At 41.8% G+C, this 25,127-nt stretch overlaps 4 protein-coding genes across 4 annotated transcripts; 3 read left to right on the forward strand and 1 right to left on the reverse strand.

Annotated features, from left to right (window-relative positions):
• Positions 1–3,429: 3,429 nt before the first annotated feature.
• Positions 3,430–6,685, reverse strand: snai1a (snail family zinc finger 1a). Its single transcript, XM_044350126.1, has 3 exons — positions 6,375–6,685; positions 5,368–5,886; positions 3,430–4,638 (listed from the first exon to the last, which is right to left on the reverse strand). Exons 1-3 carry the CDS (start codon positions 6,448–6,450, stop codon positions 4,454–4,456), a joined length of 780 nt encoding a protein of 259 aa, XP_044206061.1. The 5' UTR covers positions 6,451–6,685; the 3' UTR covers positions 3,430–4,453.
• Positions 6,686–9,232: 2,547 nt separating this feature from the next.
• Positions 9,233–11,861, forward strand: tp53inp2 (tumor protein p53 inducible nuclear protein 2). The gene is made up of 4 exons (XM_044350276.1): positions 9,233–9,455; positions 10,247–10,462; positions 10,992–11,079; positions 11,187–11,861. Exons 2-4 carry the CDS (start codon positions 10,354–10,356, stop codon positions 11,431–11,433), a joined length of 444 nt encoding a protein of 147 aa, XP_044206211.1. The 5' UTR covers positions 9,233–9,455; positions 10,247–10,353; the 3' UTR covers positions 11,434–11,861.
• Positions 11,862–11,920: 59 nt separating this feature from the next.
• On the forward strand, positions 11,921–16,230 carry LOC122981522 (glutathione hydrolase 7-like). Its single transcript, XM_044350275.1, has 15 exons — positions 11,921–12,188; positions 12,453–12,661; positions 12,743–12,894; positions 12,987–13,104; positions 13,190–13,257; positions 13,351–13,424; positions 13,534–13,715; positions 13,849–13,936; positions 14,026–14,156; positions 14,258–14,346; positions 14,875–15,027; positions 15,161–15,278; positions 15,368–15,502; positions 15,614–15,713; positions 15,825–16,230. The coding sequence occupies exons 1-15, from the start codon at positions 12,047–12,049 to the stop codon at positions 15,965–15,967; spliced, it is 1,902 nt and encodes a 633-aa protein (XP_044206210.1). The 5' UTR covers positions 11,921–12,046; the 3' UTR covers positions 15,968–16,230.
• Positions 16,231–17,008: 778 nt separating this feature from the next.
• On the forward strand, positions 17,009–24,225 carry cyldb (cylindromatosis (turban tumor syndrome), b). The gene is made up of 14 exons (XM_044350229.1): positions 17,009–17,120; positions 17,438–17,927; positions 18,582–18,711; positions 19,173–19,420; positions 19,509–19,677; positions 21,355–21,487; positions 21,719–21,823; positions 22,115–22,194; positions 22,332–22,398; positions 22,478–22,610; positions 22,717–22,825; positions 22,942–23,060; positions 23,157–23,361; positions 23,660–24,225. The coding sequence occupies exons 2-14, from the start codon at positions 17,493–17,495 to the stop codon at positions 23,863–23,865; spliced, it is 2,139 nt and encodes a 712-aa protein (XP_044206164.1). The 5' UTR covers positions 17,009–17,120; positions 17,438–17,492; the 3' UTR covers positions 23,866–24,225.
• The last annotated feature ends 902 nt before the right edge of the window (positions 24,226–25,127 follow it).

The following is a 25,127-nucleotide window of genomic DNA, read 5'->3' on the forward strand; positions in this document are numbered from 1 at the left end:
TTCCATCAGCCCCAGTGTGAGGCAATGCCCAGAAGGACACACAGAGGGAAAGCAGAAAGCTCAGGCGCCATCCATCCTTCTGCCTCTCCCCCTTCTCCTCTCTCTCGCTATGCTTCTCACTGGCATCGAGTCCGCAGCAACACATGTCTCTGATCAAGTCCAGCCTGCGTCATCAGTTAGTAAACTCCAGGCTCCAGGAAAACCAACAGAGAGCACATTCATAGCCGGCGACCCTGTGACTGAGTGTGTGATTCATTACTCTTTAATATGCACCCCCTACCCCCATCCCCTAACCCACCCAACCACTTCTCCAATCCAGCCTCGGGGCAACTCCACAGCCTGATCAAATCCATCATTAGGCATACTTGTGGTGTTACCGCCGTTGGCCTTCTTATTTACCAGATGCAGCGGTTGTGTCTCTGGCCTGTTTGCAGCTCAGCGGAGAGGAATTAGCTCTGCATTCTGACATTTACATCAGTACTCTGAACTTTAGCGTGTCAAGAGGAAGACAACAACACTGCAAGAGACGTTCCAGGGACAAGAATTCCCACCAAACTTAGTCAGGGAAAAGTTATTAACAGAAAAAACATTACAGAGTAATGAAGTGCTTTCAAGCAAGGTGACAGACATTGAGAGGTGCTAATCTTGGTGGAGGAGGCCAAGGGAGCAATACATGAGGTGAGAGGTGCTTGGGGAGTACAGCTGAGGATAGGATGATAGATTTGATGCTATCAAAAACTGCACAGTCCTTCTATTCTTACGCATAAAGCATGAGGATGGTTCTGTTTCCAGACAATTGCCTTTTCACACTGATCCCACTGTTAAGGTTATATTTTACTCATCCCAACTCCCAAGTAACATGGCAATGCGGTCGCGCTTTATTTGGATTGCCCGACACTGATTATCAGCTTACTGTCAAGTGACTGTAACGTGTCAGTAAAACAACTACTGACTTTCAGGTGATAGTCACAAGTGTGAAAGGCAGTCTACGCATATTTAGTGTCTATGTCACAGTTCCTTTTGAGCAGGTCATTGAAAAGCACCAGGATGAAGCCCAGACTGGAGTTGAAGTGGGTGTCTGGAGGCTTTTCCTGGGAGAGTTCTCTCCAGTTCTTGTGTGTCATGAGTGCAAGATGGGTCCTGTTTATGAGATGCTGACAGCTCCTTCCTGTCTCCCAGGCCATGAGCCCTAACTGCTGCTGCACCGAAGGCCACTCTTAAGTTCCTAGCCACCCAACTCCACCCCAAAAAGTTGGCTATAAGAGCAGCCATGGGTGGGACAGCTGATGGGGGTGGGGGTGGGAGTGGGGGGGGGGACATGGCGCTGGCAGTGGCAGAATGCAGCAGCAGCAGCAGCAGCAGCAGAAACAGCACTTGAGCTCTGCAGCTCCTCAGTACAGCCTGCTTTTTCGGGTAAAGTAGGCCAATGTAAACTCCCACTTCCTGTCGGCCTTGTCTCAGAGGGGGAGAGATGATCCTTCTGTGAAGAGGGAAAGGGCTGCTGCTCTGTAGGGACACACACACACACACACACACACATAAATAGAAATACAGCCGTAGAAGCAGGCAGAGAGTGAGTGGGAGAGAGCGAGCGAGAGAGCGAGGGATACACAAACATGGTGGGGTTCAGGAATGTTAAACACATGCTTTATGGCATAAATAGCAGCCACTTTTGGTAAATTACAGTGAGTGCTCTGGCACTGTAAAGCACACAGCAGGAAAAGGCTCTCAGATTTCAGATCCAGGCCCTCTACTCTCCCCAAGGAACAAGAAGGGAGCATGTTGTGTTTTCATTTCTCTATAAAAAGCCAGAAATAAGTACAGTAACTTGTGATGCAGCAAAGATTTGAAATATATAAGTTTATATTGGCAGAATGAAGCTGTACAGCCTCTGCAGCAATGGTGACCTGGTAAGACTAGAAGAAAGCAATGTGTGCCAAAATGTTGATATAGAATTTAAAGCAAGAAGATTGCATCAGAGTTATGTGTGGCTCTCCACTCTTTTCTGTGAGGCAGCACCTCACTAGAATACGTGTTTTTTCCTTCAGTTCTTCAAAGACTACAAAGATGAACATCACCAGAAAAAGTCAAACAACAAGCAAATTTGAGAGCAATAAAACTTTAAATAATAGACTTGCTTCAATTGTCTTTGCTAGCAGAACTAAGCCCCTCACCTCAGGACATGTTACCAGCTGACATCATCAAAATAGTCCTGAGCTAACTTCCACCAGCTGAGATTTTAATAGCCCTTTTATCCAAAAGCATCCTGGGCTAAAGACAAGAGACCATAATAGCCGAAGGATCCACAATCGGGGACTCTCACATTAGTTCCATATTGGACCTGGTTGGTGTTTGTACGCAGATGTTTGAGAATCTGTATAAGCAATCTCGTTTGAAGTACTGAGTGTGTGAGGTGAGTCATTTGTGCTTGCTGCAGTGGTCGTCCTGGCTGGTAGATGTTCGTATATTTCCCTGACTCAGAAGGAAATAAGGAACTGCTCCGTGGAACAGCTTACCTCACTCTGTGCTGGCCCAGCTGGGCCTCAGCCCACGCACACCGACTAACTGACTGACTAGTGGCCTGACTTACTGACTGAGAGCAGAGGAGCCATGGGAACCTAAAGCTCCAGTCTGGGCAGACTCTGACTCACTGTCTAGGCGGAGAAAGAGGAGAATGTTATACTCTCCCTGAGGAGGAAAAAAATATACACACACTGCAATCACGTACGTAGCTTACAAGAATTCCACCTTAAGATCGTTTCAAGGCCTCTAGCAAGCACGTATGAATTCATGCTAAATCTTAGGATTGATTGAAAACAGAAGTCGACTTTTCCCCTGAAGTTCTCTTTTTAACTGTAGACACACATTCACATGTGCAGCAGTGTTTGCACAGTGACAGTGAGAAGTAGATGGCAGGTGGAAACTACAAGCAGGTGCATTCAGTTGTTCCCGTCCATCATGCAGAGTGTTCACCTGCACATCTGCAGTTCTGCTTAACCACAATAGTCATTTCGCTTGCCACATCTAATATCAAGATGCTGAATAGAGATCTCCAAGTTAATGATCAAACAGACCTTTTTATAACCGACGGATCAACTGCTCTCATTTCCATATCATATCAAAGAAGAGATTAGACTGCCCGCGCACAATTTGAAGTATATGCCAAGGCAAAAAAACAAGTTTTAATAAACATAAATTACTTTATTGAATGAAAATTTATCAGTTATGACATACAAGAAATAGAAGTGAACACACAAGCATAGTACAAAATTGAAATAACACATCATCTGCACATTGCACTATAAAACACTGCCATAAAATGTTTAGGAAAGTTAAAAATTCTGTCCATTTACAGGGTTCTGATCACATACTAGGCAACCATGTCTCCATGGTGTAAACTTTTAAAATCTTTGGTCCCAGCCTTCTTGCATTTCAAACTATTTGGTTCTAATTACTACTAATACTGCAATCATAGTTTTTAAAGCCACAATACATACTGAGGTAAAAAAGGCACATTTTTGGTACAATTTCAAGTCACAAATTAATTTCACTTACAAAATATGGCTTTGGCTGGTATTATTAACACTGTGGTAACCTTGAGTGCATGGCTTGCATTGTCATCCATGTTGCAGCAGTGCTGCAAAGTGAAGTTTCTTTGGAAAATAACAGACAGAACGGCTTTTCCTATCTCTGAAACTCATCAGATTAAAGAGAAGGTTTGGATGTAGTCAAAATAGAGGCTTAAAATGATCCCCACTGGTGAAAAAAGACTAACTGATGCCATTCTTTTGCGATGACATGCTTCCTCTTTTTTCTTAAGCAAACCAAGGGCAGTGGAAGTCACCTGCTATCAACCAGCGAAGGTCATGGCTGTAGCACCTGTTAGCACCTCGTCTATCTACACCACAGTACCAGGGACAGCTGTGTGTGCATTTGCTTTTGTGTGTGTGTGTGAGTGTGTGAGTGTGTTTTGAGGCACGCTGAGAGATTTATTCCACCCACGCACCCCTACCTCTCAGCAGCTGTGTCTAGGCCATGATCCTGAGCTGGCCAGCACCAGGACAGAGACAGGAAAGAACACCTCTTACCCCAATGAGTTCACTACATATTTGGCTTTGGAATGGGCACAATAGCAACAAAGGGGCTGATATCAAGTGAGTGTCAGCATTGCTCGTTTCAGATTTGGTCCAGCAGCCTCAAGAAAGAAAAAAAAATCTGCTCCTCTGTTGTTTATTTTTTTTTCATAGAGCAGAGAGGCTAAAAGTGTAAAATTCAGATCCATAATGAGGCTTGATTCTCTCCAGGTCTCTTAAAGCGGGCCATTTCATGCTCTGTGTGGCCTTACAGGTCATTAACAGGCAGCCCGGCTTGTGTAGACCCTCTCTCCGTGGCCACTAGCCCTCCACTGCCCTGAGCTCTGAGTGGGTCCCTCTGTCTCTCTTGCTGTGGCGTCTCACACCGTGGCCGAGCAGCACCCTGAGGAGCTGTGTTTCTGCAGCAACGACATGCGACTGAAGGTGCGAGAGCAGACGCTGCACTGGTACTTCTTCACCTCAGCGTGGGTCTGCAGATGAGCACGCAGGTTGGAGCGGTCGGCAAAGGCCCGGTTGCAATGGGGGCAGGAGAACGGGCGCTCACCTGGAGAGAAAAAAAAAAAAAAGGATGGAAACACATGTTGTCATATGACCTCACTGGCACTCCCTTTTGATGTGGCTATAGCATTTGGCAGGTGGTGCTAACGACCATCCTCATACAGTGACGACAGTCAGGCTTCTCTGAGTTCACAAGAGCTTTCCATTAACACCTCACACACACACAAACACACATTCTGTAGATAATGAAGAAGCACATGGCAGGCTGGTGGGGTCAGAGCCTGACTGAATTAGCATGATTAAATCAGAGCCAAATGAGATTAGCACAGTAACAAGTTGCTGCAGGTACTAAGTGCTTGGTGATAGCCAAGAGCCTTCAGGCATTCTTTAAAACCTTTGTCACTCATGTGTCCTTAGTCTGTTGTCTTCCCCAGCAGCCATGATAAGATAACCAGCCAGTGAGTCATTGTTGCTGGCACATTAAACACAATGAGTGATCAATGCGTTCAGGGTATACAGAGGGCTTCCCTATGTGATAATGTCTGCTGATCAAATGTTGGCTCATCACGCTAATTATCATGGGTATCCTGCTCCTCACTTCACAGCTCAGATGATGAAGGAGTGACCTAATGACTCACAATGACAGCAACTCAAATGCAGATTTAACCTTACCAACAACACGTACACTGATTTCGTAACTCATGAATCAAGTGGAAACTCAGTAGATGAGTAAAGATGTGTAATATTGTGGTATATCTTTAAACATGGATCATACCTGTGTGTGTGCGGATGTGGCCGCGCAGCAGCCACGGCCTGGAGAAAGCCTTTCCACAGGTGGTACACACACATGGAAGGGTGTGTGAGCGGATGTGCATCTTCAGAGCCCCCAGGCTGGTGTACTCTTTGGGGCAGTGTTTGCAGAGGAAGGCTGGCCTGGCTGCTGTGACGGGGGCCTCCCTCTCCTCCTCTTCCTCTGGGGGACTGACGTGGGCCATAACGCCGGTGCATTTCATCCGCTGACGAGGGGCATACGTGTGTGCGGGTTCAGGGCTGGGGGGATCCGATGTGCGCCCTTCATCCTCTTCTCCACTACTGCTGGCACTGCTGCTGAGGCTGGACGGGGAGCTGAGGTCCAGGGGGCCTGGGGTGGCAGAGGGCTCTGTTTGGGAGGTGGGCAGGTAGAGGGCAGGCAGGACACTTAGGTCCCACACCAGGCCTGTTGTGAAGCAGGTGGCAGTGGAGGTGTTGACCCCTGATGTGAGCTCAGCAAGAGGATACCGCTCCAGTGAAGTGTCTGAGAAAGAAGAGAGGATTGATTAAAATATAATATCAGATAGTAAACAGAAAGTGCAATAATAAAAGTTATCAAAACAATAGAAGAACAGAGAACAAATTGATGATTTGATATCTATGCTTTCATCAGCTACACCTATTTGTTTTGGTTATAGATTCTTGTTTTTCCATCAGCATTTACTGGGCATAAAGCTGGAGCCATGGGAAGGTTTCATGGGCCGTTTCCTCCCACGTATTCACAAGCTCTTGTAACATGAATGGAGCTCTGTCTGGTTGCAGAAAGGGGGGAAAGTGCAGCTAACGGGCCCCGACTTGATCGGGGAGTAACTGGATTTTACTTGAACCAGAAACAAAAATCACAAACACAAAAATACTTTCACATTTGTAACAAACTACACTTGTGAAAACAGGTGGCTGTTGTCTGTCTAGTTTGCGCGTTTATGTAGGAAATACTTTCATAATTCAAACATAAAAAACTTCATAACTCACCATTCTGACATTCCAGTTCACTGTAGTTTGGCTTTTGTTTAGCGAAGTACTTTTTGACCAAGAAAGATCGAGGCATTGTCCTTTTTGAGCGTTAAATAACTGTGCGTAAAAGTATCCTGTGGTCACGACGCACAGTTTCTAGAAGTATGGGAAAAAGAGTAAATCAAATCTTGGTCCTCGGGATCCGTAGGAAACAGGGAAATATCTTCCTGTAGTCCACAAGTTGGAGTGGACTTCAGCAGACAAGTGAATGTGCAGCTTTCATGCAGAATGACTAAATGCTTGCCTCTGTTCTGAAATACTCTGACACAGGCGGTAGGGGTGTGCTCGCCCCGAGGGCCCTCCCCACCTCCCATATCACTGCTTTAATGCGCAGGAAGAAACCTTCATGCTCAAACACTTCACAATAACAAAAACATTAGCCTTACAGCGTTTACAGACAGGAATCCAGCGGTGTTGACCTACAGACAAGAAAAGGTGAAGGAACTGTAGCAATTATTCTAATGACTGTATGTAAATGACCGCCTGAGTGTCGTAAATTATAACCACACACACTCACCGTGGCACTGTGTGGTCCAATTATGTTTATATGTAGCTACCTGGAGTGTGCAAATAATGAGAAATAATTTTCCATTTCTATGGCTGGTTGGAATTTATTTTATACACTGTAGCTCATTGTATGAAGGATGTACGGACTTCATATGTGCTGAGAAGCATCCCTCCATCTGAGTGCATAAACAAACAGTCACACTCAAACAGATTCAAACATGGAAAAGTCTTCAGCTGACCTAATCTGCATGTCTTTAGGTATCCATTAACTGATTTTATTTCAGCCAGTTTTTCCCTCACTGGTGAATTTGGGGATGAGGGAGTCTAAGCGTAAAAACATCACGAATGTGCGTAATATTTCTGCTTAATTGTCGTCAAATTGAAGTTTTGAAGACTGTACTGCAGACATTAATCTCTTTTTCTAAGATGGTAGATGGGTTGCTCTGATATGTCAACTGTATTAATTGTAATTTGGTGTTCTGCTACACTTCATTACTGTAAATGAAGCACTTACCTAACCTATAGCCTACATTAAATCACAGGCTGTCTCAGCTATGCTTATCGCTGTAACAACCTCAGTAGAGCAACTGCACCATCTTATGGAAGAAAGTAGTAATTAAACATCTCAACTTCATGCCAATTAACACCGGGAGGCGCTATGTTACAGAGGGTTATAATCAATCAGTGCATCGATCTGATAGTTAATCTGTATATGTATATATATCAAAGGTTGTGTAACTTGTGAATTCAAAGATTTGACTTTTATGTCAAACTCTGTCCGATAGTGGTTTGTGTATTTTATGTACTTAATTTATTCTGTCCAAATCTAAATCTTTTAAAAGCAACAGCAAAAATAATTCCTCTCAAATTTCCAGTGCTCATGATAAGAATAAAATATGACCTGATGAGCTGCATTATACGGTGAGAAAAACCCATGAAAATAACTTATATAATGTCCCCTTTGTTTCCACAGACTATGAATTATGTGTGCCTTCAGAACATAGATATATTTGTACAGTACATACACTCACATAAAACACATATTACTACATGCTATATATAAAACAAAACAAAACAAAACAAGGTCATGAAGAACAGGATTAGTATGATTCATTGGTATATCGATATAAACTCACCATTGTGCTTCACAAACAAGCTTGCCTACACTATACCCTGCAGGAATATCGCTGTGATAAAGACTGAACTGTGAGCATGTGGGTACATTTGGTGTGATAGCTGCAGGGGACTGATGCTGGGAGATCATCAGTCCTTCTTAGGGAAAAAAGCTTCCTTTTTTTGTGTAATTCAGTCCAATCTAAGGGAAATCTTTGATGCTTCAAATGCTTCGGGCAAGTTGGCCACTGGCCATTTGTACAGTTTACACCACCAAACTACAAGGCTGTATAATGCTCATTTCAATGATTGTAATGTTAAACTTCTTTGGCTTATATCTTAGAATGCACCAAATTAATTACTTAATTTAGCACATTTTACTTTTTTTGTCTCTGTCTCTGTCTCTGTCTCTCTCTCTCTCTCTCTCTCTCTCTCTCTCTCTCTCTCTCTCTCTCTCTCTCTCTCTCTCTCTCTCTCTCTCTCTCTCTTTTAAAGATAAATAAAACAATACAAATCAGCAATCAAAGTGAACAAATCCCACAGCCCCACACAGGTTAGATTCTTTGCATTGCCCAATAATATAAAAGTCAATAAAGTACTTCAAAAATGTGTTTGCATTGACCTTTTGCTTTAACGCACGATGATCAATTTAAATTATAAATGCCAGTTCATCTTGTGACCTATCACCTTGGACATTTTAAGGCAGTCTCACAAAGCATCAATAATGTTCAGACTGAAGCACTGCCTGTTAGATTTTAGTCAAGTATTTATTAGTACAAGTGCATCAAGTGAATGCAAAGAAGGTTGTCACCATTTAATCTCGTCGAACCACTAAGTGGAGACAAAGAGGCGTTTCTGTGATGGGGGTTTGTGGTACCATTAACACAGTAACATTAGCTACAATAGTTTTTATCCGGAGCTGCGGACCTGAGACACACACGCACTCCATGAACATGTACAAATACATAAAGAGACTAGGCCTATCTAACTGAAAGTCATTCCATTTAGTGTTTTATATATCTAACCATGGTTGCGATAAAGAGTGTTTTGTTGTAGGCAGCGTTCCTGTGGTTATTAATTAGTATTACAGTTCATGAGCAGGACAAAGGACGAACAAGAGTGACCACATCATGAAACTGGACGGGAATCATCTTGACAGCAGTTTGATCTTTGGCGAGAATCGAATGAACCCGCGGGAGCGTGTGCGGCCTCTGATTGGTGGATCAGATCTGGTGGGCGGAGACATGGGCGGGTCTTCTGTTGTCTGTGATCAGTTGGAAATTTGAAATACAAAACAACAGTCTTCTTGTTGGATGTAACACTTACAGGCTTTCAAAGTCGTAGAATGGTAAAATACTCGAAATTTTCGAAAATTGACACAATGGTCTGCGAGTCAAAGTGAGAAAACACTAACAGCAGGTAAGAAAACGGCCGAGCTCATTTACGGACTGTGAGACGTTACGTTAGACAATAAACAGGCGACAAACATCACTGTAGTCGACATTAGTAACATAATTATTGGCTCGAGATAAGTACTGTTGGCTGCCAGTGGTTGTTTCGGTTTAGTTTGGTTGCAGCTGTGGACGATAAAACAAACGGTTAACTGTAAAACACTGATGACTTGAACTGATGTGAAAGACCAGACACAATAAGGAAACATGCATCATAAACACTGTGAGGCAAGTTTGATTCAACAAGAACCTACAGACAGTGGTGTTTTAATCCCATTATTTCTGCCATTATTTCCTCATGCATGGCATTCACTGAAAACACAAAACTATACTAACATATTCCAATATTCCAGTTAGTGTGCACTGCAGGAAACAATGCAGTGTCAGTCATTAACAAAGTGCAATGGCTGCACAGAGATGTTCCAGTCCATGGAAAGGTGCAGACCAGGCTGTGCACTTGAAAGATGTTTGATAAAGGAGCCCCTCCCCCATGTATCCAGAAACAGATGGACCCTAACAATGAAATTCTGGGGGAGTGGGCATCATTATTCAAACCATTGAACTGCAAGACGTTTCATTGGACATCCTAGTCATATGACCAAACATTGCTAGATTTTTGAAAAATAATAATGAAGGGAGGGTCTTGTGTCATTACCCACTCTCAAACAGTCAAAGAGGGATTAGAGTTAGCAAGCAAAGATGCTTTGTGAACATGCATATGACAGCTGTGTGCTCTATATTTCTTCTTTTCTTCTGCAGCTAAAGACTCTTGCAGCACCTGAGCTTCCTGCTGAACAAAGAAGGGAAGGGAAACAGGAACAATAGCAAAGACAAACACCTCAAGAGGAGAAAAAGAGAAAGCAGTAATGTTCAGAACGATCACCCGTCTGCTTTTTGGGGGAGAGGAGAAGACCCCTGAAGATGTCAAGTCTGGAGAAGTGGTGGAAGAAGGGTGGCTTGTTGTCAATCATCAAGGTTGGTCATGTAGCCACAGTAGATGGGCTGTTTACTCCATTCTTTCATTTAGAATATTTGTAATATAACAACATATATTGAGAGAAATATACTGTTATAGATTATTTAAGCAGACATATTTTAGTGTTGTTGCATATTATAGCATTGGGCTTTGTTGTCCACTGTTGTCTGCGTTGGTGAGCAGAGTAATTATAGGCTGTTGGCAGTATGGTTGAAATTAATATCACAGTAATCATAAATCCAGCTTTTTTTATGCAAACGCATGTTAAGTAAACATATTGTTAACTGCACTAATGTTGGACTATTGGACAACGTGTTTTTAAGCTAAAGGACAGACACAAGTGAATAAAACTCAAAGACTGACATCTCAAAATGTGTATCTCATACAATTTCTATAATTAACCTGTTATTCGTTTATCTAGAGAACTGGTATTTCAGTACTCGCAATGATTCCACAGAAATACAATATATTGTCTAGTGAATTATTCCCAAATCATGACAAAGCTCCATTTATGTCTTCACACAACAGAGAACCAGGATGCAGATGTTCCCGATATCCAACAATCAAACTCTGCTATTAACGCAGACACTGATACAACACTGGAAACTGTTACCAGGTGAGGGAGCAAGAGAAAAAGGGAATTTCTTGTCATATGCAGAGTTCACACATCAAGAAGCAATCAACACTTGAATGTTTCACATACTTTCTTGTGTTTCTCTCCAGTGCGACAGATCCAGAGCCCACAGTTCAAACCAGCAACACCACCAGTAACAGTCGAGCCATCATTGGCCTTGTTTCTCAGCCTAAAACTCTGGCAGAAGTGACACAGTTAACCCAGAAGGCTAAGTCCTGTGCAGATCGGCACCACATGTCCCGCAATGCCATTCAGCGCCAAAACCGTGTTCGTCAAGGAGTCCAACACCAGTCCTTCCACCTCCAACAGCCAGGGCATCGCACCCTCAGCCACTGAAGCTCTGGCTGCACACCCAGCACACATCATACACATTTAACATACTCTAATAAACACACAACTGGCTCTCAGAGTTGATAAGAAAAGCACTATTCTGTCTGTTTTTATATATTTCCAGTCTTGTGCAGTTATAATCTATTCATGTAATCTTGATGTAATCAATGACAACACTTGACAACTGTTATCAGTTAATAGGCAGCTACATTATAACCTCATGAAATGAGATACACTATGTTTTTTTTTGTTGTTGTATGCATGTGAGTTTAGACAGATAATGTGCTGAGTGGATGCAGAAAGTACAGCCTATGCAAAATGTATCCTCAAACATTTTTGGAGCAAGGTGATGTGATTTGTGTACCGACATGCTTTTACCTGTATGTACGTAGTTTAAAACCTTTTTATACAGCAATAAAAAGGACAACATTGCAGCTTGTGCTTTATTCATTAGGAATTCAAATCCAAACTTCCAAATGACATTGAACTGCTCACTATTTGACAGATGCACATGTTAAGATCTCATTGGTTGGGGGATAATTGCACCTGCTGTGTTCTACTACATGTTAACCTGTGGGAAGGGTGCTATCACCTCAGTGTTTGATTGAAGGTTGTAAGCATGGAAGTCTCCCCTGAAACAAAACTTAACAAGCAGTCAACTTTCAGTTACAAAAGTTTTGGTGATTCATCTCAATCGGCTGATGGCTCATCACCAAGTGACTTCACCTGTGATTCAAACAAAAAGCATGTAGAGGATGCAGGTATAGTGATGGTTTTCGTTTTAGTTCTCAGCACACGAGATGCTGCTGTATTTCTCCTCTACTACTGATTTACACCTGCCATGGTCCTAATTTGCAATATGGTGGATGTAAATCACCTGATCAGATGTCAAGGGAGAAAACAGGCAGGATCTGCAGGTCTTGAGGATCTTGGCTTAAACCAATATATCAACATTTGGTTTGTAAACCCACAACAGTTTCACTGAGATCACAGTTTAAAATGTTGATTCCTTGCTGTTGCCACAGATCTCAGTCACCTCCCAAAACAGATCCCTCTGACACAGCTGGCCTCTGGTAGCCCAAATTTATATGAAAGAGGCTTATCCAACCTCAAAGAGACAAACAAGGACCGCTCCAGTCAGGACACGCTCATACTGGTTTATGCCACATCTATCATCTTTGCCACTGGAGCGACCATTGCTTTGATCCTGCAAATTTACCTCGGGGGAAGCTCGGTATGTCATGCCATATACTGTAACTGCACTGTAATTTAAACCACCGCTGCACTGTTGGTCTTCATCACTGCGGCTTTTCAGGTCTTCATAAAAGGTGTGCTGGTGTCAGATCATGAACGCTGCACAGCACTCGGCCAGCGGGTCCTTAATGATCTCGGCTCCAGTGTGGATGCAGCCATCGCTGCCACTCTGTGTTTGGGTGTTGTGCATCCACATGTGTCAGGTATTGGTGGGTATGTGACTGACTTATTGTTGATTTGCTTGCTGTAAAATATACAAAGATGTCTGATCATGAATTCATCTTTTGCTCACTCTCTTTCTGTAGAGGAGGGGTGATGCTGGTTCATGACATCCATAAGAATGAAACCAGGTTAATAAATTTTCAGGGAACTGCACCAAAAACACTCAAAGAGGAAATGCTACAGAATGGCTTAGAGCTAAAGGTAATATAAAAGTGGGTCACCATTAAACATTATTGATTTTATTATTTAGCATGAAGAGGCCTATAATCTGTCTTCATCCATTCAGGCAGGTCTGCAAGTAGGAGTGCCAGGTATGCTCAGAGGGTTACACCAAGCTCACAGGCTGTACGGAAGGTAAAAATGAACAGATAAAGTCAAAATTATTGTTTTTTGTTATTTTGTTCTACCTTTTTAAGTTGAACATGTTTTATCACAAAATCAACACAGTTTATCTTGGAAGGATGTGGTTACCAGAGCAGCTGACGTAGCCAAAGACGGTTTTAATGTGTCTCACAGTCTCGGTGAGTCAAACCATCCCTCTTTACAATTTCTCACTTTCTCACAGTATAACCTGATGATGTCACCTGAGGACAGTATACCCTGGTGTGACTCATTTGTTTTCTTCTACAGCTGAGGCAATATCGAAAGTAAAAGATGAGAAGCTATTGCAACGTTTCAGGACTGTGTTTCTCCCCGAGGGCCGAGCTCTGCGTCCTGGTTCATTTCTGAGGATGCCCAGTCTGGCTAGAGTCTTGGAAGCTGGCCTGTCGAATTTCTACAATGGAAACTTATCACAAGAGATGGAGGATGAGGTGAACGACATTCATACATTAAACATGCTTGTTTCATTGGCAAAATCATTGTGTGAAACTCACATCTAGTCTGGGATCATCTTTAATCAATTTCAGGGATTTAAGACAGTATTCTCTGTGTTTTCGTATAAAGGTGCGAGCCAACGGAGGGGTCTTGAGCAGAGAGGACATCAGTAACTACAGTGTACAAGTAAAGAAACCAGTGGAGGGCCTGTTCAATGGTAAAGAGAAAGCTAAACTTTATTTGACTGAAGAAATATGCGTGGATTCTTGATGCCTTCATCTACTTTTTTTTTTACCTTTGTCTTAGAGTTTATAATTCAAGTTCCTCCGCCCCCATCTGTTGGTGCAGCATTGATATCGGTTCTCAACCTCTTAGAGGGACTTAATCTCTCTGAGAACAATAACACAGAAAATCAAACATACCACCAGACTGCTGAGGTACTGAATTGCAAAGCTTAAATAAGTCAAAGTTTCATGTTTATTATGGCCCAGTTGAATAGTTCTCCCAAGTAAAATAGCTTTTTTTCCTCCATGTAAAGGCTCTGAAAGCATCTCTGGCTATGGCAAGTGGTCTGGGTGACCCTAAATATAACTCTTCAGTGAATGATCTTCTCTTTGACATACTGAGGTAAACTATATCATAATTGTGATTAGGGCTGCAACTAACTAACGATTATTTTGATTGTTGATGAATCTGTTTTTATTAATGGATCAATTAATCACTTTTTCCATTAAATATCAAAAAACAGTAAAACATCCTCATTGTACGGGGACATCTTCAAATGTCTTGTCTTATCCAACCAACAGCCTAAAAGTCAGTTATGTTCAGTTTACAATCATATCTGACAAAAAAAGCATCAAATCAGCACACTGGATGAGCTGGAACCAGAGAATATTTAGCTTTTTTTCTTGAAAAATGCCTGAAATTATGAATTGATTATCAAAATAGTTTTCTGTTGATTGTCTAATTGTTTAATCACCTAATCCCAGCTCTAATTCAGCTGATAAAGTCATAATAATAATGTTTCCCTTATCATTGCTTGTTCTCATAACTATTTTGTGCCGTAATTGACCCGCACAATACCAAACTAACTAATCAGTAGCTGAGGCACTTCAGTGAACTTCCTGTTGATTTTATCTCTGCTCTTGCTAAAAGCAAGAATCACGCTGACGTGCTTCGACAGAGGATCAATCACTCCAGTGCATCTCTACTTGAACACTACTCCTCTGTCCCCTCCCTCCAGACTGAGCTGGTGGCTGGACAGGTAGTGGTAATGGGACCAGATGACCTCATAGTGTCAGTGGCCAGGTGAAGTGCTTGGTCATCATACTGTTTACAGTCTGACATTAGAGATCCCACCAGGAGGATATGTATGTGTGGTATGTGCTGCTGGGCGCACTGACATTCTTTCTTCTTATCTCTTGTCTTTGTGATCTTGCAGTTCCCTGAACAGGCCATTTGGGAGCAGAATCATAACGCAGTCAGGCGTTATTCTAAACAGCCTAATCCTCGACTTCTCCTGGCCAAACAAAACCCGAGGGCAACTCCAAACCAACCAGGTGCTTTACCATGAGAAATATCACCCAGTAAAACCAGTCGGTTAAAAAATACTGTTTTAACTGTTTCTCTCTGGTTGCCATTTGTGTAGAGAAACAGAGTCCAGCCTGGGAAGAGGCCCCTGTCCCCTCTCATGCCCACAATAGTGGTGCCAGCCTGGCATAAATGTGGGATCTACATGGCACTAAGCGGCTCAGACAAACACAGTTTGAGCGCGATTACCCAGGTCTGATTCACCTTCCTCATAAAAGGAGTTGGATCCTTATTCAGTAGATGGTGTTATGAGTAAAAAAAGGAAGAAAAAACATTTATCATTTAGACTTTTTGTCTGCTTTAGGTGTTGATAAGTGCACTGTCTGATTATAAAGAGAAAAACAACAGCCTTTCCCTGAGAAGACTCCATCCCCAACTTCAACCAAACAGACTTCACGCTGAGTGTGAGTACATATATGACACAGAGGTCAGGAGCTGACCTTTGCATTTTGTTCTTGTCGCATTAGTAATTTTCTTTCATATTAGTAATTTCCAGTTTCCCAATCCCTCATCAGCTGAGTTTCCAGAAGAGAGTGTGCAATATTTGCAAGCAAAGGGCCACGTAGTTCAAAGGGTGAAGACAAACACCGTTGTCCAGGGGATCCTGAGGAACAAAGATATCATCAAGGCCATAGCTGTACCTCAATTATTTAAATAGTAGTTTATTAAAGTTTGATGTTCTGATGAACTTTACAGACATTTCCGATGACGTATGAAATGAAATAGTAACATCTGAATAAGCTGTTGTATAATGTAAGTTTATGCTGTACTGCCTATTTTGAAAAGTGTTTAGCCCTTGTGTTACTGTAATCACGAGCCGATAGAGGAAAGTAATTCAACTGTTGAAAAAAGGCAAAATCTCTGCTCATATGAATGATCTTAAAACTTAATAAAGTGACAAACTCATCAAACATGAGCTCCCTTCTGATATATTTTCAGTTTGTTTTATAAATGAAGCGAAACAGACACCAGTTTGCTGCTGGTTGAGGAAACATGGCCACTGTGTACATGCCTGCTGAAGAAAATGAGGGCTGTTATGTAAAGTTGATGTGAAGTCAAGATACTGTCAGACATGCATACCACCTGCATCGCAGGACAGGACGTCACGTCACATGTGTTTGGATGCAGACAAACATGTCACTCAAAACAGTGTACTTTACTCATTTTGCTCAATATTTTGCTCACTGTCTGTTGACACTGTTTCTTTGTAGCTTCTGGTGAGTAATATTCCAGTGATTAGTTGTCATCAGGATGTGATGTTCTCCCTGTCTGTTTTTCAAGATGGAAATGAAGTCAACATAACAACTTCTTGTCATCATGAAGGTATATTTTGATAAATGAAGCTGCACTGAGCTTTTAGGTTTATTTTACTGTCAAATCTAATGAGACAGTAAAGCAAAAGAAGAGTAAAAGGTCATAATATGGATTTTAAAATGTCACTACATAGCCTATTATATGCATCTTGGCATATAATAGACTCAGATTAGGAGTCTATAATAGAGTCAATATTCACAAAATATTTTTTCTTCAAACTACAAGGTGGTCAACAATCCCCCTTTTTTTTCTTATCACAGATAGTCTTATATTATTGCGGAAATCTCGCCCAGGGGGCATTTTTGGGGCGGAGAAGCTGAGCAACGCAGAGTGGGCGTTGTCGGTCACATGCAGGTCAGTATTTGAACGCCTGCAGATTAACACACCTCTTCAGTGGGAGCCAAGAGGAAGAGGAGGACCAGCCTGCAGTTATTTCATTTGAACAGCAGTAGAGTAACCGGTCATGGAGTAGTTGCTCTTGACTTATAAAAAAAACAGTAAGTGACTCCCTAATAAATCATTAGAAATGCGTTGAATAAAAAGCAGCTCGGTTTGTTTATTTAAAGAGGCGAACTATCCCAGAACCTATTTCAAGCTAGCTCTTGCAGGAACTAATGAGTTATTTTTTCTAGTGTTGTTAATTTTCTATAAGTTTTATACTGTCCTCGACACAGTAAGAAGTGTTAAACAGGAAATTGTGTTTTCAAACGAAATTCGTGTGGAATTGATTTCCCCGCAACTTTGTAACTAAGTAGCTTTAGTAGGGAGCCGTTGCAAAGCTACAATGTAATGAGCTTCTGTTGTGTTTCTACAGGTTGTGTTAGTACCAAACCTGCTTCAAAACTCTATAGAGAAACAAAAGACTTTCAATGGAGGCCGACACTGTAGTAAAGGAGAAGTTTTTCATCGTGATACGCGGGAAGTCGAAGAAAGGCTTCTGCCGAGGATGTATTGGCCGTGTGGAGGCAGAGACGCAGCGTGGAGAGCTGATGGGGCTTCTGTACTGCGGAGGCAGCAGCGCAGGGAGCCCCAAGAAGGGAGGCATCGTGAGGAGAGAGGACACGTACCCTCTGACCCGCCACCAGGCCCAGCTACTGCTTTTTGTGTCCTCCACAAGCAGACGCCTGGAGCTGCTGTGTAACCCCCAGCTGTTCACTGCCATCTGTGAGCTGTCTCAGGATGACCTGGTGGTGGTGAAGCACAAGAAAGGACACCTGCCTGCCCTGGTGAAGAACCTGATGCAGATTGGGAGGAAGGAGAATAAAGATGACCTGCACATGCTTGGCTTTGAGGTGGAATTTGTGGTGGGTAGAGTCGTTTTTCTGGTTTATCATTGGGTGGGTGTCTTGGATATAGAGGGGAAAGTGCAAAGAGCAAAGTAATTGTCAGATGGCTCTGAAGCTAATAATTACACCTGCAGTTATTTAACTTGAATAAATGTAACCAGATAAGATTAACTATATCAGTGGTTCTCAAAGTGGGGTCCAGGGACCCCCCAGGGGTTTTAGGAGGTCCCCAGCAAAAAGGGAAATAATTTATTATCACTATAATTCCATCCATAAGTAATGCAATGACAGAATGTATGACTATTTTGGTCATGGGTTTCAATACACTCTCTGTAATACAACATCTAAAAGCAAAAATCTTATCAGATGGGGGACCCTCTGGGACAGACGTGGTTTAATTTGTGTCACTTTAAGGGTCCTTGACTTGAAAATGTCTGAGAAACACGGGACTATATAATCTCCAGTGATCTGTATGTCGTCAGGTTAAAAAAAACAACCAAGTTATCAGTCAAAAGATTGCCAAATAGATCCGCAACTCGTGATGTCATGAGTGTTGACTGTACACATGCACATGAACGTTATCTATGTACTGTAGACTACACCTGAGGACATGTGTTATGTATCTTTGTTTGCGTTTCAGCAACTGTTGTTTTTTCTTTGTCTTCCTTTTAGGACAGTGATCGTAATTTGTCATCCAAGAAACCTGCTCCTCTGCCCCTGTTCAGTGCCGCAGACGTCGTCCAAGTCGTCCCATCTTACTCCGTCCCCCTCGGGCTGCACTGGAGAGACGGCCAATGTGGGGGTCAGTAATGTGGTCAAAGTCACAGTTTACTTGCCTCTTTCATAGTCAACACGCAGCATTTCTGGACCACATGATACTTGGTGGTGGTTTCATTGAGTTTATCACACTAAATCATACATTTAAAAATCTAACAAAAAACAAAATCCCCCTCCCCCCCAGTCAGTGAATGAAATCCTGTCTTTGAAAGTTTTAACACCTGGGACTCCAGACACAGATCCAGCGGTCCCAGTACACAACTGGAACAACTGGTCCTGTTGCTCTGGAATGCAGAACAGTGGATTCATCACATGGTCTAGCATTGTTGCACCTTGTGCACTCAAAGCTGTCTACATACCTCTCATGTAGACCTGTGCCGTGTTATTCAGAGGTCAATCTGATGAGGCAGCATGTGACAAGCCTTTAAAAAAATGTCATATGACTTTTTAACTATGAAACTCCCCATCCTCCATACCTCTCTGCAGGTCTAAACAGAAAAGCGGTGACACGCATCAACTCCATGCCAAATATTGGATCTCGTGGACGACAAGTGAGAGAGAACCACACAGAGCAGAGCGTCACTCAGAGCCAAAGTCCCAGCACATCTCATGTGCCTCTGGAGGTGGGGTCCATGGTGGAGGTGGTGTCCAACTCAGGCATCACAGTGTATGGGGTCATCCGGTGGCTGGGGGTCCTTGGAGGAAAGACTGATGAATGGGCTGGGATTGAATTGGTGAGTGACAACATTTTTTTCTTACTAGTTCTTTGTAGGTTTTAGGTATTTGAAATATATCATATCTGTTTTTGTCTCATTGTTTCAGGACTATGAGGTGAATGGCTGCTCTGATGGGAAGTATGGAAGTCAGAGATATTTCACCTGCAAAGGAAACCGGGCTTTGTTTGTTCCTGTCACAAAGTGCAGCCCTGATAGCAGGTTTGTCAGCTCCTCTACAGAAAGGGAGACCCCCAAACCCACCGAAACACCTCCAGGTTAGACACTTCTCTCTTCTAGTTTGTGGATTGTACATACTCAAGCAATTCAACAATTTACACATTATACATATTTTTTATTTTTGATATAACTGTATAAAATGTTTTATTAAAGCACTGTATGATTTGTTTTTTGAATTAAAATATAACTGAGTTTTTAACCTGTGTTGTTCACTCCTACGGGATGAAATAAAACGTTTAGTTTAAAGGACCAGTACGTAGGATTTAGTGGCATCTAGTGGTGAGGTTGCAGATTGCAACCAACTCAACACCCCTTCCCCCACCCAAGTGTGTAGGAGAACCTATGGTGGCTGCGAAACTTGCAAAAAATGCAAAAGGCCCTCTTTAGAGCCAGTGGCTACTGTAGAAACATGGCGGCCTCCATGGAAGAGGACCAGCTCCCTATGTAGATATAAAGGGCTCATTCTAAGGTAACAAAAACACAACGATTCTTATTTTCAGATGATTATACATTAATTAAAACATACTTACTGTTGTGTAAATTTAAAGATGAATTGACAGAGAGCAAGTTGTTTTTCTAGCAATAAGCAGAGTTCACATTTGCAAATGTGGCTCACCCAGTTTGCTAGGCTGAAAGAGATACTTTATGAAGGTCAGTGTTGGTATTTGTGTGCGTCACACAACATCCCATATTCGTCACCCTAGCAGGTATTTTTAATTAATTCACAGTATCTCTAGGGAGTTTCTTTCAGTCTCTGCTGAGAATTACGAGTTGAAGGCTGAATCCTTATCTGCCTTACCTCCCTTGACTTTCCCTCTCTGCCTCTGTCTGATGAGAAATAAAAGTTACAATGACCAAGTCCCACAGCTCACCTTTGATGATACCTGTTGGGAACATTTTCACACAGGAAGCACAAAATCTTACAATGTGCTTTTGGTTGTAAGGCAGTATAACATCTTAAGACATGACATGACATAAGGGTCTAAGTTTCCATTTCACTTATGAATATTATATTCTATTCCTGCCAATAGATCCCCCTAAATCCTCCATGCTGGTCCTTTAACTTGAGAACATTCAGAATGATCTATTTTAACTATGGGGTACTGTGTAGTACACAGCGTGAAACTGTAGTGCTGAGCAGGAAGTTTTTGCAAATTCTGAACTTCTGACCAGGGTGCCATTATTACGCAATTATCTCGCCTAAAGCACAGGGAAAGATGTTTTTCATTCCTACCACTACCCATCATAATTGTGCATCACAGAACCTCAAAGAATCAGTTCTGAGGAACGTGATATCCTATTTGTCACACTGGGGTTATACACAACTTGGGGAAAAAAAGGGTCACAAATCATGCTTCAGTTTTGGTTTAAGTGACCTTGACTTTTCTGCCTCTGGTAGGATTTGTCTAAGAGAAATTATGTCAATAAAACCTCAAACAATGCATGGTTTGTGACTCTTTTTTTTTTTTTTTTTTATCAGTTGAACATGTCTGACATTCCTGCGAACTTCCTGCAATTGAAAAGGAGATTAATCATTATTTCTGAAGAACTCTGAGTTGGACTGTGTTAAAGCACAGTTAGGAGTACTGTAGAATACTAAGTTTATAAGTTGTAAAATGTTGTAAAACTACATTGAAATGATGCAGTTTGTGTTTAAAAATGATGAGCCGGCCATTTTAATATGAAGATTAAAACTGTTTTTGTGTTTGCTTCAGTTCTTCCATTTGAGGACTCAGAGGAGGATGCACCACCTATCCCTGAATCAGAGGCCTTGTCTTTGTTAGTGGGAAAAATGAAAGGGATTCAGGGCCACGTCAACTCCTGTTACCTTGATGCCACACTCTTCAGGTAAAACCAGTTCACCACCCTTCAGGGCATTTGAATATCAAGTAGCACACTGTTGCAAGCTCAGCTCAGATCTACTTTAATCTCACGTCATCATCTCTCACGTCATCTAAAGCAATTCATGTGCAGATCATGTACAACAAAAAGAGCTTGATGAACTGTATCCAGACAAGTGCTGATTGATAAAACAAGTTGTTTTTTCTTTTTTTTTTTTTTTTTGTTCTCTCACTTCAGTTTGTTCAGCTCATCAGTGACCCTGGATAATATCTGCCAGAAGCCCGCTGACACAGAACAACCCATAACTTGCACTCTGAGAAAAATCATCAACCGTTTACGCAGGTATAAACATAGTCTTCAGGACTGTTTGTTGTTCTTATGCCTTGCATTATCATTTGGTTTGCAAAACAAGCACATTATGACATTTTACATAATCTCAACTGGTAAACAAGCTCTCTTGTTTGCTATGTCTTAATAATATGAGTACTCTCTATTCACTAGCTAACAAGAGTGTATGCCTAAAACTTACTTACATAAGGCGTGTCTTTGGGTTTACTGATTTGTTCTGGTGTATGCTATTACAGTGTTTGAGTTCTTGTGTTTGCTCACTGATTGCTAATGTATTTATTACAGACAAGGGATTGTGCCTGCTGAGAGTGTGATGAATTTCCGCAAACAGCTTGGCTGCGACACCTTCAGAACAGAGGAAAAAGGTACACACCCATATCTTGTAACATGCATTGTTAACATATTTTAATAGATCTTTCGTCATTGCAACATAGCAATACTGAAGCCTGCTGTTACAATTCTGTATGATTTCTTATTTTAAAATTATCTTGCCTCATTGCAGACCCAGAAGAGTTCATCACAGTTCTCTTTCAGAAGGTGCTTTGCGTAGAGCCGCTACTTAAGCTCAGGTATGACGCTGAGCTGCCCAGTATTAAATATCCTGTCCTGTTTGGCTGTTTTGAGTTACTGAAAATCAGTTTCTTTTAGATCAAGAGGAGAAACATCTCAGGGTGCTTACACCTTCCAGATCTTTCTGGAAAAGGAGCAGATGGCACAGATGCCCACGGTCCAACAGCTGCTGGATAAATCCTGCCTGTCATGTGACCTCAAGTTTGAAGAGGTGAGCGTTTCTCTTACAAGGAAATGATATGAAGTCTAGTTTGTTTTAAAAGTCTTTTCTTTACAGTCATGTGCTGTAACCCCAATATTCCTGATTTGCCCCTCAGATGCCGTCCTGTCTAATAGTTCAGATGCCGAGGTTTGGAAACAAGTATAAGATGTTTTCTCACATCATTCCCTCCACGGAGCTGGACATCACAGATCTCCTGTATAACTGTGAGGAACAGACATAATCGCCACTGAATAAAATCACATATTTTGCTTGTGGAATACTTCTTAAATACAGTGTTTTTGAAGTGCCAAAGATGCTCATTCACTACTTTTCTTCACAGCTCCTAGGGAATGCTTTGTCTGTGGGCATTTGGCAGAGCACGAGTGTCTCCAGTGTCTCCCAGATCGCAAACTGCAGCCAGGGAGAATCAAACAGTACTGCACTACCTGCAACACACAGGTAAGCCAAACTGCCATCTAAATTGTCAAACGTCCAATTGACCTAAATTGCAGTATAAACCTGACTGCTTTCTCTTTGTTTATTTATTTTTTTAAGGTGCATGCTCATCCCTCGCGGCAGGGTCACTCCCCCAAAGCACTTGCAGTACCAGCGGAGGTACCCACTGATGCACCTGTGCCCAAGCACATGATGGAACTGTTTGCTGTGCTCTGCATTCAAACAAGCCACTATGTGTCCTTTGTCAAATACAGCCCTGACCCCCACTCTTGGCTCTTCTTTGACAGCATGGCAGACAGATGCGGTAAGATAGAGTTCAGCTTGTTTTATATACTTTTGTTAATAAGTTATTTCTTGTCTTGAGCAAGAAATCTTTTCCTTCATTAGTGGCATTTTAGAATTCCTAAACAAGTAATTTCAATCTGATGTTCGTGCAAACACTGACCTGTTTGGGTTTATCAATAGAGTGGTTACCCGTGACTGCCTTATTTTCTGATAATGCAGCCTCAACAGTGTTAGATAAAAACTTACTGTGACGTCTGTGACTGGCTTTTATCTCTTCTTGAGCTGATGTCTAATCTTAAGGCCACTCTCTCTTACAGGTGACGATCAAAGTGGCTACAACATTCCAGAGATCCGAGCTTGTCCAGAGCTGGGTGACTTCCTGTCCCAGTCAGAGGAGGAGCAGGCTCGTGCCAACCCCTCTCATGCTCCTGAACTAGTGCGCAGACTGCTGTGTGACTCCTACATGTTTTTATACCAGAACCCAGCAACGCCACTTTCAAAGCCAAACCCTCAGGAGCCTTAAATGCATACGAGGACGAGGACACAGCGTTCCCATAACAGTGCCTTAATAACCTTGCACCTTCCCTTAATCAGCAAGATTTTGTGTTGGTTTTACATCCAAACAGCAGCAAGTGACTGACTTTACTACTGACTTTAAATATCAACAAAATGTTGATCATTCAAAGAGAAGGATGAGCAGTGAAAATATAACGCTGCCACTTTTATCCCTTAACTGTCATCTGTTGCTTTTGTCTTACACTGTGACTATTTATGCTGAGATTTTAATATAAAATGTAGCATGTCAATGATTTTATGACTTGATGCTTATTTGTTTTCTTTGCCTGTTATTTGGTAAATTAAAGTGATAGTCCACTCAAGTACATGTTGGTGTGGTGATGCATTATTTGAAGTCTGGATTGTCAATGATGAACTAAAAAGCTCGATGAAGCATCCTGGATCATATAAACTACATGCCTTTTGTTTGTTGTTGTCTTGAAAAACAGGATGGGAAAAGTACATGTATGGTTATATTTTACTGTAAACAATAGCACTGCGTGCAGGTGTTACTGCAGCACCTTAACCAGTAATATAGCATTGTCATTGATAAAATGTAAAGAAAAATTACAGTTGCAATTTTTAAAATCGATTTGTGCAATGGCTGCAGAAGAGTCAAGAAGGGAGATTCATTAATATACTTAAAATCAGATGTTAGTATGTAGGCTACTAACAGAATTTTATTGGACCTAAAATCAGGCAAAAAGATAATTACAGAATTAATATTACGTACAATTTTGGCCCAAGACTCTGAAATGGTCTCAACAAGTAGATTCCAGTGTAGCCTACTTTCACAATAATTTCGTAGAGTTTTAATTTCACAGAAACTCCTTCAGCAGATACACCACAGCCTCTCAGTTATCCATGTATTTTAGCAGCCTTTCATTGAGCAGAATAATGTCATTATAAGTGTTAAATCAACAGCATTTAAAACATTTTCAGCTAAAAGTCTGAAGTAAATATTGCTAGTCTAGAGAGAAAATAGTGCCAAAAGGTTCTGGGGGGCCAAATTAATGTTACTGGGCAATATTATGAACTGTAATGCCCTCCTGTGGACAAAAAAGAAAAAAGAATTTGCCTTGGACACCATTCACTCAGATCCACCACCAGGTCTGCAAATGGTATTCATCCCAAACAAAATAGACTTTTTTTCTAACTACTGTGCATACAGGCCCATAAACCCACACTGTTATATACATTCACATAACGTCTGAGGGTACAATGCTGATG

Source organism: Thunnus albacares, chromosome 4 (genome assembly GCF_914725855.1).
Source record: "Thunnus albacares chromosome 4, fThuAlb1.1, whole genome shotgun sequence".
NCBI lineage: Eukaryota > Metazoa > Chordata > Actinopteri > Scombriformes > Scombridae > Thunnus > Thunnus albacares.